The 18,652-nt window shown below is 44.2% G+C and overlaps 2 protein-coding genes across 8 annotated transcripts in view; one reads left to right on the top strand and one right to left on the bottom strand.

Moving 5' to 3' along the window:
• Nucleotides 1–974: 974 nt before the first annotated feature.
• On the bottom strand, nt 975–12,129 carry SLC25A20 (solute carrier family 25 member 20). The gene is made up of 9 exons (XM_053954120.1): nt 11,793–12,129; nt 11,061–11,153; nt 9,015–9,142; nt 7,304–7,394; nt 6,061–6,178; nt 4,822–4,894; nt 4,134–4,243; nt 2,654–2,778; nt 975–2,150 (listed from the first exon to the last, which is right to left on the bottom strand). The coding sequence occupies exons 1-9, from the start codon at nt 11,895–11,897 to the stop codon at nt 2,088–2,090; spliced, it is 906 nt and encodes a 301-aa protein (XP_053810095.1). The 5' UTR covers nt 11,898–12,129; the 3' UTR covers nt 975–2,087.
• ARIH2 (ariadne RBR E3 ubiquitin protein ligase 2) overlaps nt 11,776–18,652 on the top strand; it is a 37,327-nt gene continuing 30,450 nt past the window's right edge. For 3 of the 7 annotated variants that reach the window (XM_053954114.1, XM_053954109.1, XM_053954113.1), the window contains exons 1-2: nt 11,776–11,911; nt 16,139–16,486. In XM_053954114.1, the coding sequence (XP_053810089.1) occupies nt 16,238–16,486 (249 nt within the window). In that variant the 5' untranslated portion in view covers nt 11,776–11,911; nt 16,139–16,237. Of the gene's footprint in view, nt 11,912–12,133; nt 12,293–12,477; nt 12,650–16,138; nt 16,487–18,652 lie in introns of those variants that run through there. The other 4 variants (XM_053954110.1, XM_053954112.1, XM_053954111.1 and 1 more) reach the window with 4 other exon arrangements.

The following is an 18,652-nucleotide window of genomic DNA, read 5'->3' on the forward strand; positions in this document are numbered from 1 at the left end:
TTTACGAAAGAATATGCACTTCTGTCCCTCCCAAGAAGTGTCAGTATTTCTGAGCACATAAATAGAATTGAAAATAAAATTCAGCTTTATAACACTTCTTAAAGCTGGAAGTTGCTCCTAGGTACCACAGCCTCAGCATGGAAATAAGAAGCCAGAGCAGCAACCAAAGCAGCACAGGGCAGCATTTTGTGGTGAGGCAGCACAGAGCCATCAGAGCAGACCTGATCAGCCTGAAACTAGCTGAGATTTAGCCTCAGTAAACCCAGAGCTGTGTTTAAAACCATTTGAGAGGTTTATATCCTGTAATCCCTTCTCCAAACCAGTACTAACTCAGTGTTCACACTAAGTATTGCAGTCATCAGAGGAGGAACAGCAGCCACTCCTGAGCACTGAGGAGTGGGGAAGGCCCTTGGTGGGTACAGTGGCAGTGAAATGCAGAAGCAGCTCCATGTGACTGAGATTTTCCCACACCCCTCCTGCCCTGTAAAACACAAGAGATGGACTCTGAGGAAGGCAGGTTCCCTTCTGGTCTTCCCAAAAAAGCTGGGAAGGAAAGTAGAATCCAAGGCTTCTCCTCAGCACAGAGTAGGAAGTTTTTAGGGCTGCCCCTGTCTGTGGAAAGCTGAGGTGAAGGCTGTGTCCTCATGGTACAGGTCAACAGACCACACCAAGTACTTTCCACAAAGTATGTGCTATTTGTTCCAAGATGTGCTATTTAGTATGTTGCTTTATAGTTAAAAATTTGCATCCACAATGCAGCACCTAAGAGGATTTGTATGACAAACATGCCAAGTGCAGAATATTCCTTTCCATCACTCATGTCAGAAATTGAAAAGCTAAAAGGCAAGGGGTTAGCAATCAAAGACAGCATAGCACAGCTTATTTCCCAATCAATCTCAGAATTAAGAATTGGAAAAGTTTTGCAAAACTAAGCAAGCATGACCATGCAAAAAGTAAATGAACCAAAGCACACATTCTAGCCAAGCAGCACCTAGTTTTATTGAGTTCCGATAACACTGCATCACAACCAAAAGAAATTAAAATTTGCTTTTTGCTTCTCATTATTAGTCACTTTTCAAAGGAAAATGTGATCATGTTTAATAAGAGTAAGAGAAAACCAAGGAAGAGGAGAAAGAATGAAGTTAGACAAAACTGCAGAGCCAGTGTCCTCTTCATGTGTCCCCCTCGTGTCAGAGAAATCCAGTTCTTGGAAGTGCTGTTAAATTTTCTCACATCAATGTCAGGGATTGAATCCCAGGACACAGTATTTGATTAACCAAATATATCACAGATTGCCATGAGCTGTGCTGTACTTCTGAAATCACATTTGGGCTCTCTTCAGTGGGACAAAAAGGATTTGAGAGAACAGTTGAGGTTAATCAAACACATTTCCCCCACTGGCTCCCTCAGTAAAGCGTAGTACAAATGTTAAACATGATGCATTTTGTGTCCTAGTTCCACAGAACAGATCAGCGTGCAAAACCTGATATGGAACCTGCAACACCCCTCAACCCACTGAGACACAGCTCTGGCCTCCCCTGCTGAGTTGTGTTTGCTGCTGTACATGCACAGGAGATTAAAACCAGTGTTAACACAGAAACAGCCACAACTGAAAGAGCACAGGAGATGAGAACAGTGTCTGACATTGCTTGCAGACACAACCATGTGCAGCTGCTGACTTATGCCCTGAGAGTTAAGTACATGCTGCCAAAAAATTATTTTAAGGAAGTTTTTCATCATTATTAGCTACATGTTTCTTTAGTCAATAAAGAACTACATTTTAAGATGTGTCCCCTTCTTCCATGAGGAAGTACTTAAGGTAGCACGTGTGATAGTGACAGCTGTGTGTTAGCAGTGTCACTGCTGTGGTTGGCTCAGATTTGTCACCCCTAGCTCCTCACCAACTCTGTCAGAGTTACAGCTTGCATTTCTGACTGGCACATAGCACCACCTAAAGAATGTGAGAAAGGCAAAAAGGTATTAGGCAAACAATTATTCCTGAAACATTAAGTGATCATTAATTTATTCCTCTGAGGCAGATTTGTACTCTCTTCCTTCTTCTCTCTCATTTCCAGACTTCCTAGTCTTCATAGACCAGGTGCAACCCAGTTAAGAAACTTCATAGCGACTTCAAAACCAAGAAAACATGCCTGGAAAAGAGAACACAGAACAAATAAGGATTCTAAAAATCTGTTTTAAACAAGGCTTTTGAAATGCTGCACTATGAACACTTAACGTGGTTTATATGGAAGGAGGAAGAGGACAAAAAAAGTCTTGACCCAGAAGCAAGAATTCTACTGTATCCCTCCACACAAAGGCTGAACTTTGGCTCTGTTAGGCTCATTATTTATTGAAGGGGAAGTGCGTCCAAACTTATTCCATCTTCTACAGTTGGGTGTACAATCAGTAGCTAAAAACTATCAGAGAAAGTCAACAAAGAGCTTTGCAAAGCTTTGAAGAAAGATTTACTTGTTGCTCCTAGATTGAAGTACAGTTTTAGAACCTGGACACCAACAGTCAAAAGTACCTGCAGTGGCAAGAACCTCTCTGAAGTGGTACAGGAGTAAACAGGCAGTTGTGGCCTCTCCAGACTGCAAACACTCACTGTGAGCACCACGGACCCAAAACCCAGCCAGAATCACGACGTACTCACCGCGTTAGCAGGAAAGGCCCTGATCATCACAGCTGTGAACCCCTTGTACAGAGATGCAACTCCTTCCTCTCTGATGAGCTCCCTCAGCACATCTCTAAAGCCATTTGGGTATTTTCCTGCAGGAGCTGAAAGGGATGCACAACACATTAGCCCAGACGTGTGGCAGTGACGAGGGCTGAAGGATGTGCCACAGGTAACAGCCCAGGATTTTCAAGAGGTTCACACTGCTATTGCAAACAGACAAGAGAACTCAGTAAAGGCTCAGTGAACATAAGTTAGGTACACACCATGACCAAAGAGTTTACATCATCAAGTCATTGCAGGCAGGGAAGAAAGGAGAATAACTTTTGTCAGGGTTGGAAGTCTGAGCTGTTACTTGCACTGCTGATCACAGCTCTCCCAAGAGCTGCACTTAGGTGATAGGAATGTCAGATATAAAAACTGATGAAGCTGGTTAATAAGAAAATGATCCTATCACATGCCCCAGCCAAGAACAGCAACAGACTTCAAATGAAAAGCACGGGATGTTCTAAAACTGATGTTACATGGATATGCTGAAGTGTTTTTTAAAAGCTACTCTACTCAAAAAACAATTTCTTCCTTCTCCTGACACTGCCCTGGGAAATACTGCCTCTGCCAGCCCTCTGAAGAGGTAGTCCACAGATCAGCCCAGTTAAACAGAACCACCATGAACCCATGTCATCCACATAGGAGCACTGGGGAGTGGCTCAGTGGAACAGGATCAAAGCTGTGATGTGTTTCCCTCTTAGCCCTTGGTATGGTACAAACAACCACAGCAGCCATTGCTCAGAGAAAAAGAAATGAGGTTTCCTGCACTGATTATCATGATTTGTGACTCACGAAAAATGGTCACTGTTCAGTGGAAAGTTGAGTCCACAGAGACCAACTGCTTTTTGCAATATTTTTTAACAAAAATATTCATTGACAGGACTGGCAGAGAAACCAACAAAAAACCTGTCAAACTCTGCTGAAGCACAAGGTCTGGGGTCATCCTAAGAGTAATTAGGCCACAGACATTAAAGAGCAGAGCTGCCAGTCCAAAAGCAATGCTCTCAGCAAGTCATGCCCTGTTACTATAAACTGCAGATTGTTACTATAAACAGGCTACAATTTATACAATTATGTCTGAAGTGAAATAATAAAACCTCTCATAGAATTACATTTGTAATAAAACAGCTATGAAAATTCTGAGTTCTGTGCTTAGATTTCAAATCAGGTACCTCAAATCAAGATCATGATATTTATCAAGGAGGCAGAAACAGAGCAGTGCAGCCCGATGTGCCAAAAATCTGTGAGGAAACCAACTAGAATGCTAGGAACAGCCTTGGGTTTTTCATGCACTTGTCTCAAGCAGCACTCAAGACCTGCTGCCTCCCAAAAGGCATTTTCCATCACTGCCCAGCCCATTCCCAGGAGCACCACACCGAGTGTGGCCGTGACACACTGGAATGCAACTCACCAGTCTGGAAACGTGATTTCAGCACATCTGGTGGAATGGCAACTGCCCAGTTGAAGATCCCAGCCAGGCCCCCAGCAAAGAGGATCCTAGGCACACTGAGGTCACTCACACTGTGGCAGGATCAGAGTGGGTGGGAGGAAAAAGTGAAACAAAGAATTAAAAAGGAGGAAAACGTCAAACTCATTGTTTTGACTAAGGTGACAATCAAAAAGACAGCCTGGCAGGCAGCCAGAAGGCAGCACAATGCTGCAGAGACAGTGCAGTATCTGAGCAACCTTTCCAAGATGGACCAACTCTACCCTAAAGATTGAAATATTTTTATTCAGCAGCACACACACACATGCTCTGGGAATTAAAAAAAAAACAAAACAAAAATCAAACCAACCAAACCCCCACAAAAAATCCAACAAAACCTCCCAGCATTTTGTGTGCATACAGGGTTGAAACTACTTTAAGTATTCCTTACTTGGCTAGTAAGATCCAAACTGGAATCTGAGAGAAACTCTGAATATTATTTTAATTGTCAGCTAACCCCAAACCAAAACAGTTCAACTCACTAGATGAGCAACCATTTTTTTCTTTTTAAAATTTGTTTTGATGATACTGCTCTAAATCTCTTCGTAGCTGGGGAGATTAATCAGCAGTGTCTGGGAAGTTCAGAAAGTGATGGCTGTGAGATTTCACTGACCTCTTTCCCTCAGGGGTCAGAATGTTCTTCAGCCACTCGTACGTCATGAAGTACATTCCACTGGCCGGGACGTCTGGTGGGTAAACAACAAAGGCTGTGAGGAGTGGGAAACCAAAGGAAGCCCAGAGGCACTCCAGCCCCATGCCAGCCCAGCAACACCACTAAGTACATACAGATTCCTTTTCTGAACCTCTTCTACAAACAAAATAAAAATCTTCTGCTGCCTTAACAGAGGAGTCTGAACTTTCCCATGGAGAGCAGGTGCTAATGGCAAGAACTGGAAAATAACTTTTCTGTCAGCAGCCTTTCAAACCAGACTGTAACCTGGTTACATTAGAGCTGTCTCATCATTAGTGTAAACTGTCCAAATCTCTGCACAGCGTATCACAGCAGCGCAGGAACTTAATGAATTTTGCACACTATTAGTTCTAATGATTCTATTTGGGGATTTTTTTCTGCAGTTGATGGGTCTTGTTTTGTTTTTTTTTAAGCTACTCCCACAGCCTATTCTTATCCCATACCTAAACTGTAGAACCAGCCCCTATCCAGGGACACTGCCAGAGTTACACTGCAGGCTGCTACACTTGTGTGAGAAGCAGAGGATAGAACCAATTCCTAAACTGAAGTAACACAATACAGAAATTTCAGTTTTTCAAAGGGGAATTACTAAAATATGTAAAGGATTCTGGATCTGGCACAATTACTTAGTTGTTGTTGTATTTGAGAGAGGGGTCATGACATCCCAGTCCAAAATAACCCAGACTCAAAAGGGTAGAAAGCATAACTGCTGCCACCACATATTTTAAAGCAGTCAGTATTATACAGCAATAGTCACAGATAGGCACCATCCTTCTCTCAAGGAGAAAAAACGAAAAAAAGAAGAAAGTAATTTTTAATAAAGCCCACTTCTGTATTTTTCTCTTCTCTTTGTTCTCTCTGCTCCTCTCCTGAAGGCTCTCATTCCTCTCGGCTTCTCAGATCTTAATTACTTCCTATATCCCTCTGATCCTTGTCATCTAATCTCTTCCTCACCCACTGAGAATCTCATGTTTATTTCTCAGGCCCTTTGAGGCACTGGAGTAGCTCTGCAGACTGGAAAAAAAAAAAAAGAAAAAAAAAAAAGAAAATGGGTGACACAGCCCCTCCAATTGCCTAAAGGGACAGTGAGATCTCCCATACTGTGTCAGGCTTCTTGTCCTCCAGTCCCCCCAGTGGGACTGGGACAGGCCTGTCCCTTACCTCTCATGAGGGTCAGCACCGTTCCCTTGTACACACCCCGGATGCCAGCCTCGCGGTACAGCTGCTTGGCACAGTCCAGCGAGCCACTGTACTTGGTTTCACCTGTAGCTGCCTGGATCTGCAGGATTAAAGGGAGAGTTTCTGACCACTGAAGGTTTCTGGTCGATGCAGAATCATTCAGCCAAGGGTTAGAAAGCCTCACATGTGCTTCCAGAGAGAAGGGAGCACACGCTCCTGCCTAGGGAGCCTCTGCCTCACTTCCTCGAGCAGCTCTCACTTTGGAGCTGAGGCTGTGGTTACTGCTCCATGCAGAGAGCAGATTCTCCTTTATTTTTCCACAGTATAAGTTTGAAACAACTCAAGTCACTTAGGTAACTCCACTGACAAAAAGTAGTCTTCAAATAGTGAAATTCAGACCATTTTTATGTGCATAAGATCTCCCATGATAATATCCTGTCTGTCAGAACTAACATGTGACCATCCATCACTGCATTAACAGAGTTCAACACAGTCTGAAACAAGCAGAGCTTCCCACACCTGCTAAAGATGGCATTTCATTTGTTCAGGTTTACATTTTCCAACAATACTTTAAAACCCCCGCAGGAGGTGCAGAGCTAACAGCCACCCAAATGTCAGAACACTGTTTTGAAATGCATTCCTTAGCTCTGCATGGGGAACTGTCAACTGTAACAGAACTTCTTTACACCAGAAAGAGTCTCATGATCTAGCAGGTTTACGCCTTTTTTTTTTTAAGGAGAAGTTTCATTCAGAAAAAAATTGACTTTTCCATACTTTGAAGTGGACTGAGGCATCCATGGATGCCTCATGTAATGTCCCATAGCATAAGGCTCGAGCTGTGTAAAATGAATAGAGCAATTACTACTTATATCAAACTCTCAGAGCTTGTAATTCATCCTGTAAGATTGAAAACTCTTTTCCATGGACAGAGATCAGAGACAGTGTCTCTCGGGGCTCTGTACAGGGGGGTTCCTGACCCCCTGCCAGGGTCCCAGACCCTCCAGGGCAGCCACAGGGATGCCCTGGATTCCCACATGCTCTGTGTACTTATACTGTCATGGTGAGTTTGTTTAATGCTTCTTCGTGACACAGCTGCATTAAATGACAGTTGTCTCAGTCCTGTCAAAAAACAGAACAGAGTAAATGCACTAACCAAAGAAATTCCTGCTATGGAAAGACAAGACCCCTAAAATTAAATTCCCATCACCACCATCCAATGCCTTACCTGTAAAAGGCACTTGATTCTCTCTCCTGGAGCCATGATTACTGTTGTGAACACTCCTGACAACATGCCAGCAGCAAACAGCTGAGGATATCTGCCCCAAGGAAACAAAAAAGACCCTAACACAACTCAGCACAGAGGAAACAAAGGGCAGAAAAACCCCTACATCACCAGATGATGCTGTTCCACATGAACATGGCAGTGGAACTTGAAATGCATCCACTACTTTTATCAGTGCAGAAGTGCCTTGTCAGTGCAGAGCTAAACATTTAAGATCTCTAGCACTCAAAGCTGTGGTTCCTACAGCAACCACAACTCAGCTCTTCATATCCATTCTATTTGCTAATACCCCTTCTACTTGAGTTTTTTGCTGTAGCGTTCTCCATTCATTTTCATTCCCATTCATTTTAGCCTCTTCCTCCTCCAGTCCCTCATTCTCTTCTCAGTGATCCCAGATTCCACAGATATTCCTGCTTGTGCAGCCAGAAGTCTCCTTTCCATAACCTCTCACTCCCTCAGTCCTTCAGTCTCTGCCAAAGTTGAGCCTGTCCTGTCACTATCCCAAACACTCAGCACCTGCTTTCACGTGGCAAAGTCTCCATGACAAAAATCCCTTAAACAAGCCGAGTTTCTCCATCAAAAACCTATCTTTACATCCAGCCTCCCACTACCTCCCCTAGTAAGATGACCTAACATCTCAATTTAATCAAATTCCAAACCTTCCGCTTCTCTCCACTTGCCCAAGAGATGGCATTCTATTCCAACTCTTACACCTTTCTCTACTCAAATTCCCATGGTATCTTCCAGGCCATTCAGAGCTCCCTTGCTACTCCACATGCACCTCCTACTCAAACTAAGTTGAGAGGTTTTTTAGCTCACCTTGGGATTATTCAGCCCCAGAAAAGGCAGGATAGGCTCCTCAGGTTTTTCTCCATCTTCTTCCTTCCACAACTTCCCTTCAAAATCAGCATGGGAAATACAAACATCCAGCCTGCCTCCAGACCCATAACCACAGCACTAAGAGTCTGACCTTTATTTTTGGGTCTCATGTCCCAAGCTCACTGTACCTTCACTGTGACAGGTGTGCACCCACAGAACAGCACAGCTGAGCACAGTGACAGTACATACACTATTTGTTCTTTTCCACTGCTCTGCTTGAGAGGAATTCTACATAAAGACTCAAAAAACTACGCTGTCCTTCTCCAGCTTGCTCCTTAAAACTTCCTGCCTGAGAAGAGGGCTGCTCATAAACACCTCTTTTCATAAATAATAATAAAACATTTTTATGTGTGTCCCTAATGAAGGGACACAAGAAGACTCATAACTAACAAGGAAAAGAGAATCAGGGCTCTGAATGCTATCAATTCATGCCTGACCATGAATTTATTGCTCCCATAGTTTGTGTTAATAGCAAGACTGTTGGCAGGCAATCATTATATAACTCTCACTGTACTCATCTAAACCGGAATTGTTCCTTGATGGCTCCTTCTTGCGTAGAAAGGGAATTGCATCGCACCTGCCCACACAATGCCTGTTTTTAGCCTGTGCTATCAGTCCCACGCTTCCAGAAGCATTAAAACATGACTGTTTTATTTTTCAGAACTATATTTATAACCTAAGAGAAGACACAAATTTACACCACAACTCAACGTGTGACAATGCAGCAAGAGCCTCAGGATGCCTTCCCCAGCCGTCTGATTAACCGGGAACTCACGTCAAAACATCATCAGGGTTTCTCTGCTGGAGTCTTTTCCCCAAGCCAAATCCAAAGAAGCACACAGCAAACATGGGTGTCACCCCGATGATAGGAGCTGCCATTCCTCTATATAAGCCTTGGACTCCCTGCAAGAAACATTATCACAGGAATTACATGGTTTGGCATAAACTTTGCACACATTTCTACTTGTTGAGAAGAGAAAGGCAACAATCCAGGATAGGATCCATCTAACAGTCACACTGATCAGAGGAATAAAGGGGTTTATTGTTCATTTGCAGTTATACACGCTTAGCTGAGGCTCAGGGACTGCTGCAGAGGAAAGTTTTCCTTCCTGGGAAACACTGGCACCACTGATGCTCTTCTAGAACAATACTCATCACCTGCCTGTACATCTCAAACATGAGGAAGTGAAGTTAAAAGTCACCTGAATAAGAGCCTTAATAGATTCTGTCAAGAGAGAACACTCTCAGCTGCACACAGAAATGCACCTGTGTTTTATTGGTAATTTATCAAATGCAGTAGTGTAAAATCCTGACACTGAACCTGAGAACACTGAAACTAATTCACTCTTTAACTAAAGGAAGAACCAGGGAGAGCAACCAGAATTCCTTCACTCCCCACATGAATTCACTTTGGAACAGATTCAAGAGCAAATTATTTTTTGTTTCCTATCCTAAATCCAAACTTTTTCCCCACACAACATCACATTCCTGATGTTTTATACATTCCCAATGTTTCCTTTCATAGACTACACATATGAAAAAGTTCTAATGCGGACCCTAGCAGCTGTATTTATTTCACTTTTCTTCCCTTTGAATTGAACTGTGTCCAATAGAGAGGAGAGTTATCTTCTTAGATAAAGGCTAGACACATCAATTAAATATTTGCTGGTCTCTGCACCCCCTTCTTCCCTCTGCCCCAATAAACCAGTGCATGATGAAGTCTTACAGGCACAGCTGGCTCTGCCATGAAACCTGGCTGAGAGACCAGCCACTGCTGCTCAGCCTCCCCGTGAGCACTGGGAAGCAAAAGGCCTCGGCAGAGAGGTTCAGTAGTTTTCCTCACAGAAACAGATGAGTATTGAGTAGGAGTAGAGAAGCAGCACTGCTTTTGAACTTCCCATCACAAGGCTATTATTATGGCTCAGCTCTGACGTCCGTGCTGCAGCAGGGGTGTTGAAAACTGCCAGGGATCCAGAGCTGGCACAGTATTCCACTCCTTTGTGGGAGAGACCAGGGAAACAAGATTTGCTTTGGTTATATAACAAGCTGTTAATACCACAATGGAAGTAGATTTCAGATTTTGAGGCAGATCTTTCATTCAACAGGGAGTTACCTAACGAGATCCAGCAGTTAGAAATGAGACTTCAGGCAAGCAGATAAACAGCTGGGCTTGACAGCCATTATTTCCAAATGGTAAATAGCTGCTGAGAAAACTTAAAAAGCAGAAAACTGGACTCACTGTCTACTAAAGCTTTTAATCAAGGCTGTGTGCCTTTCTAAAACAAAACAGACTAGCTCAACAACATGATCATGATGATTCAGGAGTAAAAAACACTGCCCACCTTCTAGAGAAGGTTGAACAACTACTATAATTGACACTCTGCTCTCAAAAGAAGAAAAAGAGAAGAAAAATCTATAAATTAAAGATCCTCTGCCTTCTCATAGGTGGCATAACACCTTATAGAAGAAGGTAAAAGCACTGCTTGTATCAACAAAAGTCATTAGTGATTTTAGAATTTCCAGAGATGACTCCAAATACCTGCAAAATTCCAAGGCAAGAAAACAACTGCCAGCATTCACTCCAGTCTAACTTTAGACATTAATGTCATGCTATTTTGAACCCAAAACATTCCTTAGCAAAACAAAGATACATGTACCAGGAACACATGTATGCTAAGTATTCCCCAAGCTCTGTAATTTGCTTAAAAATGTTAATTAGAATCAATTTAAGTGACGACCCAGGACCTGTATGGTTTCTCTGTAGGATTCCATTCCTCCAATGTACAGAAACAAGTGATATATCTGGCAGGTGTCACAGTACCTCTCCAACCAGAGTCTTTCTGAAGCAGTCAAAGGTCCCGGAATAGAGTGGGGGCTGGCCAGGCTGTGGCTTAGGCTGGGTTTGCAGTCTGACCTAGTAAGAGGGAGAGGAAAACATTATTTTATTAAATATTACAATGTAAACTTTAAATGACATAACACCTCTGGCTATTATGGACTATGTTTTGTGACTGCACCTGAAGATAATGATTGAAACACTGATATCATTTTAGCCCTTTGCAGAGGTTGAAGAGGTTGAATTTTAATGTAATGAGTAGTTAATGTATTTAACTAATTAATTGCTGGGATGACGTCCGGATGAGGACCCCAGCTCCCTGGACGCCATAGGGTCACTCCTGGCCTCCCCGTGGCGCAGTGGCGCGGGGTGCCGCCGCAGGACGGGGCTGGCGGGCAGAGCGCAGCTCCCAGCTCCTTCCAGCACCGGGAACACGGACGCTCCTTTCCCGATTTTCCACGAGAAACCAGAACTGTGAGACGCCCGGCCGCCGCGCCGCCAGGGGGCGCCCTACGCCACCACAGAGGCCCAGCGCGGCCTCCCCGCGGCGCAAACCCGCGCAGTGCCTGCCGGGAGCTGTAGTTCTGCCATAGCGCCCACCGGGACCCGCGCCGCTCCCGCGCAGTTTCTGCCGGGAGCTGTAGTCCACCCGCCGGTGCCCCGACCGCACGAGCACCGGCTGCCCCCCTCGTCCCCGGGCGCCCCGCGCCACCTTACCTTGATGGTGTCCAGCGGGTGCCCCACGAACACCAGGCAGACGCCCCCGAAACCGCCAGCGAAGAAGTTCTTCAAGGGGCTGATGGGCTGCGGCTGCTTCGCCATGGCGGCGGCGGCGGGTGAGAAGCGGGACCGGGACTGGGACCGGGCTCGGGGCGCTGCGTCCCTGCCGAGCCAGTGCTGTCCCCTCCGCGCCGCGACCTTTAGCCCAGTGCGGGGCACGCCGGGAGCGGGCGCGGGGCGGGCCGGGACCGCGGCGGTGCGAGGGGCCGCTCCCGCCGCGGCCACTGGGCGCTGTCAGCGGTCGAGCCCGGCCCGGGGGCCGCTCCTTAGGGCGCGGGGCCGCTTCCCCCCGCACATCCGCAGTGGTTCAGCCGTTCCCCCCCGCCCCAGCGCCGTGGCCCGGCCCGGCCCCGCCCCGCCCGGCGGAGGTGACGCACCGGGCCCGGCGGTTCCGGCGCGCAGAAGGAGCCCGGGGCGCCGCTCTCGCCGCCCGCCCGGTAAGCGCGGGGCCCGGCCGCGCTGCGGCGGGCCGGGCGGGAGGGATGCGGGGTCGCTTATCCGTGCCCGGTGCTGAGCTCGGCGCTCCGCCCCGGCAGAAGCCGCAGCCCGAAGCTCTCGGGCTCCGGGCGGCCGTGCGGGGGCCCCTCCTCGCCCCGCCGCCGCCCGGGCTTTCCCCGCACGGCTTCTCTCCCGCGGTGCTCCTGCGCTGCCCTCCCACAAGTTCGCGGCGCTCTGGCCGTGCGGGACAAGCGCAGGGGCTGGTCTCGCACGCGTTCCCAAAGAATGGACCCGAGGTGATTCAAAGGCGCCGGGTACCGCGCTGCCCGAGCCCAGAGGTGCCGTGGAATGCGTAGGTACCCGTAAAACAACGTGTTAAAAGTGACGATAGGGTAGAAAGTACAGGAATGAAATGGATAAGTTGGCAAAGACAAGGCAGCCGTGCCAGTGTGCACCAAGACTGGCAAGAGGAAGGAAAGCAGGTGTGTTCCCGGGGAGGTGTGATACGGCTCAAGGAGGTCCCTGCAGAGTCATCTGTGGTGAAAAGGATAGGGCATCTTCTGGTTTCTCGGTTTTGGATGAAAAAATTCCTACCTAAAAAACAGTGGAGAAGGAACAGCGAGGTGTGCACTGCATACGTGAGGAGGCAGTTGGGGATGATCCACAAATTATGGGTTTGGGTGACGAAGATGAAGATGCAATTAAGCATTGATAGCCAGCATGGAGCTGAGGCTGTGGATGGTTTCAGGGAAAAGGGAGTGTTAGCCTGTCTAGAGGTTACATGGATAAGGAGTCCAGGAAGCAGACTTAAGTTGCACTTTCTCTGTTTCAGATAAATAAAGAGGTGAAAGAAGAAAAAAACGTATGAAATGGTTGTGAAATATCAACAGAAAAAGAGGAGGAGCATTCTCCACTTGGAGGATTCTCCACCAAAAAAGTTATTAGAGGAATCCCACATGGGTAGGAATAACAAAAGAGTTGGACAGGGAATGAGGAGGGATCACATAATGTGGTGGCACGATGGAAGGCATTTTGTTTCAAAGGACCTTGTTAAGAACTGTGTTGCAAAGCAGGAGTCAGGGAAAGGGCACTGATGGAGGTGATAGACAGCAGAGGGTAGGGGTGGGCGTGTTTAGGAGTTCCTGCAGGAGACTGGAGCAAGAGAGGTGACTAAATTGTATCAGTGTTAGTGAAGATACAGGAGTATCTTGGGTTAAGGTGGTGAAGAAGGAGATCAATCTCCCTTGGATTGGAAAGTGATCTAAGTATGGTTTAAAAATTTATAATTTGGTCTTGAAAGTTATGGTCCTTATTTAATCTAAACAAACCTGGCTTTTTTGACCCTATCTTTTGAGCTTAACATCTTTATTATCATAAAAATTAGTCCTATCAAGTAGTCTTGTCTTGTCTTTGTATTCAGAAAGTTTGATCTGGGCATTGGGCTGAGTGTAGGTGAGGTGAGTTTTGTTCCTGGTTTTCCGAGTACCCTCCTTGGCTTTGTCCACAGAGCATGTGCCTTATCCTTCCTTTCCCTTCACTTGTGTCACTGTGGTGTCCAGTTATGCTGTAAGTGAGCTCTTTCCCAGAATATTGGGACAGGAGTCACAGAAGTCACCCAGTCCTGCAGACTGTTTTTCACTTGATAAATTCATGTGTCCATTTGCCTGTGCAAACAGTTCCTCTGTTTGCTCACAAAACTGTGCTAGTGGCACAGAGAGCCATCTCTGCACTCCTCTGAGCCCCTCCCCAGTGACTGGGGTGTAACTGGGAAGTTCTGGGCAGGCCCCTTATTCTACCTGGATATCTAAAAGCATCTCAGTGCTTGGATGTGACTTGCCATGTGCTGGAATAGCAGAGGACCCAGTGTTTTCATGGTGTGGTTTTTGGTTTTTTTTTTTTTTTTTTTTTTTTTTTTTTTTTTTTTTTTGTGGTTTTTTTTTTTTTTTTTTTTTCTCTCTCTAGAGTGTGGAATGATCTGAGTGAGTTTGAGAAGTTCCCTGGCCTGTGAAACTTGCTCAGGCTTTGTGGTGGCTGAACAAAGTTGTTGCACACGGGGCTGTTGATAGTCCACACTGGGGTTAGAAACTCAAATTAGTAATTCTTTTAACATAAGTTTAAGCAGGTAAAGATCCATTACTTATTTTATGCAAGAGCTCAGTGTCAATGCAGATTAAGCCCAGACTCTAAGCAGGGTAGAGGGTTTGCCTTGTGTCTGCCAAATCAGATTTCACATCTGTCTCCTTCCAGTATGGAGAGGCTGTGTCTGTTCCTCTGAAGTCCTGTGGAAAGCAGTGCTATAAATTGTTTGTGTGCTAAGTATGCCTTGGATAGCTAAGGAATCAAGAGGCAAATGAAAGGAATGAAGACCAGAATTCAGGAGGTAATATAATTAGGCACTAGTCTTCAGCCTCTCTGGAGGTTTGTATCTCCTGAAATCACTAAAGCTCCTCAAATTAATTGTATGTCACATCTCTTCCTGGTTATTCTCTGCTGCCTGGTCAAGTGACTGGAAACAGGAAAAAAAAAAATTGAGGAAAAATAATGAAAATTTGTGGTTGAGATTTCCTGGACTCTAAAGTAAGGATTATCAAAGCTTGATTATGGTTTCCCCAGCAGCTACAAATTGCAATACTGAGGGAATATATTTGAGTGGCAGAGCTGACAAGATAGTAATGCAGAATGGGAATGTATTTAAGGAACCAAATACACACTGCTTGTGGAAACTAGAGCTTTGATTTTAATATATGTCTTTATATGTAAAATTTGGTTACAGCGTTGTTTTTTTATTCTTCTGTATTTAATATATTCTCTTTAAACTAAATAATTTGGTTAAATGGAAATTTACGACTAAATATGAGATGACCATAGTTCAAGGTTGATTCATGCTTGACTGCTGAATCTTTTAGAGCTCAAATTCATATGGTTCAGTTACACAAGCAGAAGATTTGCAGTTCAGATAAGTATCAGATGTGTGAATTTTCCAAAACAAGTGAGAATCTTAAAAAAGCTAGCTGTTCTGATTCTTCTTCAATAACAGCTGTCAACACCTGAGCATAAATTTGTGCATTCAGAAGGTAAGAAGTATATATTGAGGAGGCAATAAATAATAATTTTTATTTCCCACTTCAGATGTAAAGTCCAAGCCACATCACATCCAGTAGAACCAATTTGGAGGGATGAACTAGCTTCACAATTTCTTTTGAGATGATATTGAAGACTGTTAAATTGTGTGCATGTGAGAAATCTGTTTGCTGATCTTAGGTCCCACTTAATGTCTGTGGTTCTGAGCCAATATGGATTGGTACAGGATATCACAGGTTGTACAGGATATCACAGGTTGTACAGGATATCACAGGTTGTACAGGATATCACAGGTTGTACAGGATATCACAGGTTGTACAGGATATCACAGGTTGCCTTTCTAGCTACTATGGCCATAGGTAAGGGGTTTGTGTTTCTCCTGTTAATTAAATAGATAGGATGCTACAGCATTTCAGGCTGTTGATAAAGAACTTTGTCATAAATTCAGGTTTTTCTCTGAGAAGATCTGTAGTGAAGGTTATACAGCCAGTTTCCAAGTGTCACAAGTCATGGGGCCTGCACTGGGGACTAGGATGCAGTGTAATAACCCAATCTCCAAGAATTTGGACCTGTCCTGTAAGGGCAGCCTTGGCTTTGGAGGTGCAAGAGCCACAATGGATCCAAACCAGGGACATGCACAGCGGAATCCTCTTTACTGGGCTGTTTGGTTGGTCTGTTCCTAGCTGCTTGATCACCTATTTGTTGTTGACGTGGCACCTCTTACAATTTCTTAGGCACAGAAAAAATTGTTTTTCCTCCCTTAGGAGACAGAGCTCAGATGAAATCAAAAGAACGATAAAGTTTGGAGGAAAAAAAAGAAGCTGCACTTGCTTTCCTGGTCTGCAGTTTGGCAGGGCATTAAGATGTCCGTGGACATGAACAGCCAGGGCTCTGACAGCAATGAAGAGGATTATGACCCTAATTGCGAGGAGGAGGAAGAGGATGAGGATCCTGGGGATATTGAGGATTATTATGATGGGGTAGCTAACGACGTGGAGCAGCAGGGAGCAGATGCCTTTGACCCAGAGGAATATCAGTTCACCTGCTTGACTTACAAGGAGTCGGAGAGCACTCTCAATGAACACATGGCCAGCTTGGCTGCCACGTTAAAGGTGAGGAAAGGTTTCTGCATTCACACAGGTGTAAGACAAGTCTGTGGTTGAACAGGCAAACGCTGAGAATACAGTTCTAATGAAAGCTCTGGCAGCATTGCTGTTATGGGGGGTTGGAGGAGCATTATTGAAGGTCCCTTGTTTGAAACTGACTCAAAGGTTTACAATTGTTACATACTGGGGCCTCAAAAATCTTCCTTACTGAATGTTGATTCTTTTTTTTTTTACAGAGCTGAGCTTCATGACCAAAATGCCTGAGTTATAACTCTGTATTAACACAGTGCAAAGAGGGTATATAGAAAAGAAACAAATCAAACCATAAATGGTGCAGTTTGGTAGACCTATGTTTGAGAAGATAACTGACAGATAGGAAGACATGCTAAAACTGTAATTCTAACAAAAACACTTTTCTCGGTTGTTTCTGAGAGAATAATCATGGACTTTCAAAGACAGATCAGCTGTCATGCCAATTATCAACCCTGCTGTTGCAGTGGCAGCAATTCAAGTACAGTGAACTTGCCACCTTTTGGAGCAAGTGTGACTTAATTAATCACAGAAAAATCACACTCAGAGGCAGCTCCATGGTATTATGCTCAATAAGACTTTTGTGATGACTTCTTTCTCTTTTTGTAACTGATTACTGTAGTGTCAGTCAGAAAAGGAGGCAGGCTAGAGGAAAGCAGAGTTTTCTAAGCTCTAGATGTGGATGCTGGGTTGAAATTACTGCTGCATCTACTTTGTAATAGACCAGGTCTTCTAGTGCTTGCTCTTCTCTGGAGCTGCCCCTGAAAGCAGGACAAGTGATGACTGCAGTATGTAAAAAAACTGTGGGTAGGTTTTGATTCCAATTCATTCTGTCTGAATCAAATCTAATTTTAAAAATGAGAGGGATTTCTTGATCTTTATTTGCACATCAATGTCCTGTAGAAAGAGTATAACCATAAAGAGTGAGGACTATGAACCATAAACAACAGGCTTTAAAAGGCACCCATAGCTTGGTGATTTTGCCATCTGTTGTGCTTGTTCCTAGCATTTACCACCTCAGAAAATGAAGTTGTACTTTTTCTTGCTCTTAAACTTGTCTCTGTAATTACTTCAAAATGTGTATTCTGAGCTCTGAATGCCTGCAGTTCCCTAGAGATTGTCAGAAATTGGAGGCAACAGAAACGTACAAATGAGAATAGTTGGTCAGCACCTCTGATCCAGCTGCCAGTTGCTTTTGGTTCTTAGCAATTAAGATTCAGAATAGCTATTCTGTGCCTTATTTTTTGCCTTCAAATGGAACACCCTCCTAAAAGGTGACCCCTGCCATATTGTTCTCTTGAATTAAATTACAGAAAGCAATACTTTTAGTCCTTAAAATCAGGCTTCCAGTGTTAAAATAAAATTTTCAGGGGTTCTGAAGGTCTCATTGAGCATATGTTATAGTTGCCCAGACTATACCAACTTGCTCACTCAAATCTCATCCCAAATAGTACCCAAGGAGAGAAAATCTAGATTTTTCTTTTTTATATATCAAAAATATGCCTGCATATTTACGGTTAAAATTAAATGCTACACACTTTGGTTTGTGCATAAGAAGATGAAATTGAATTTGAATAGTAGTTTGGAATGATGTGATCTTGTAAGCCACACACTCAGGCTTTAGCCCTTGAAGTGCCACACTAACTCTCTTTTCTCCAGCAATAGTAGTCCCAGAGTTGCACTTTTATTGGATATCTCCTGTGTATCTGCAGCATTCGCTTTTTGCTTCCTGGCATACTTGCTTACAATTCTTCAACAACCTTGTCTTCCTTCCCCTCTCTCCCCTCCAAGGAAACTTGTGATTTTTGTTAATTTTGAGACAAAATGGAATATAAAGAATTAGTATTGAATTAGCAAGCATAGAGAAGAAAGAAATGAAAAGGAGCATGCTGAATTATTTATCATAACTATTTTCAATTAATTTAATGGATATGAGTAAACAGGGGTAGCCTTTTTAAAGTATTAACTTCTTTTCTATTAATTTGCTTGAGCTGTAAAAACTGCTTTTTCTTTTTAAAACTCACAATGTCTCAGGTTTCCATTGGATAGTGTTGATTGTTCTTCTGGAGCATCTAGTTAATTTTGATTTCATCTCCTTTACTCCTTTATGATAAATACTGATTACACGGTGCTTTTTCAGCA

Source organism: Vidua chalybeata, chromosome 12, assembly GCF_026979565.1.
Source record: "Vidua chalybeata isolate OUT-0048 chromosome 12, bVidCha1 merged haplotype, whole genome shotgun sequence".
In the NCBI taxonomy this organism is placed as follows: domain Eukaryota; kingdom Metazoa; phylum Chordata; class Aves; order Passeriformes; family Viduidae; genus Vidua; species Vidua chalybeata.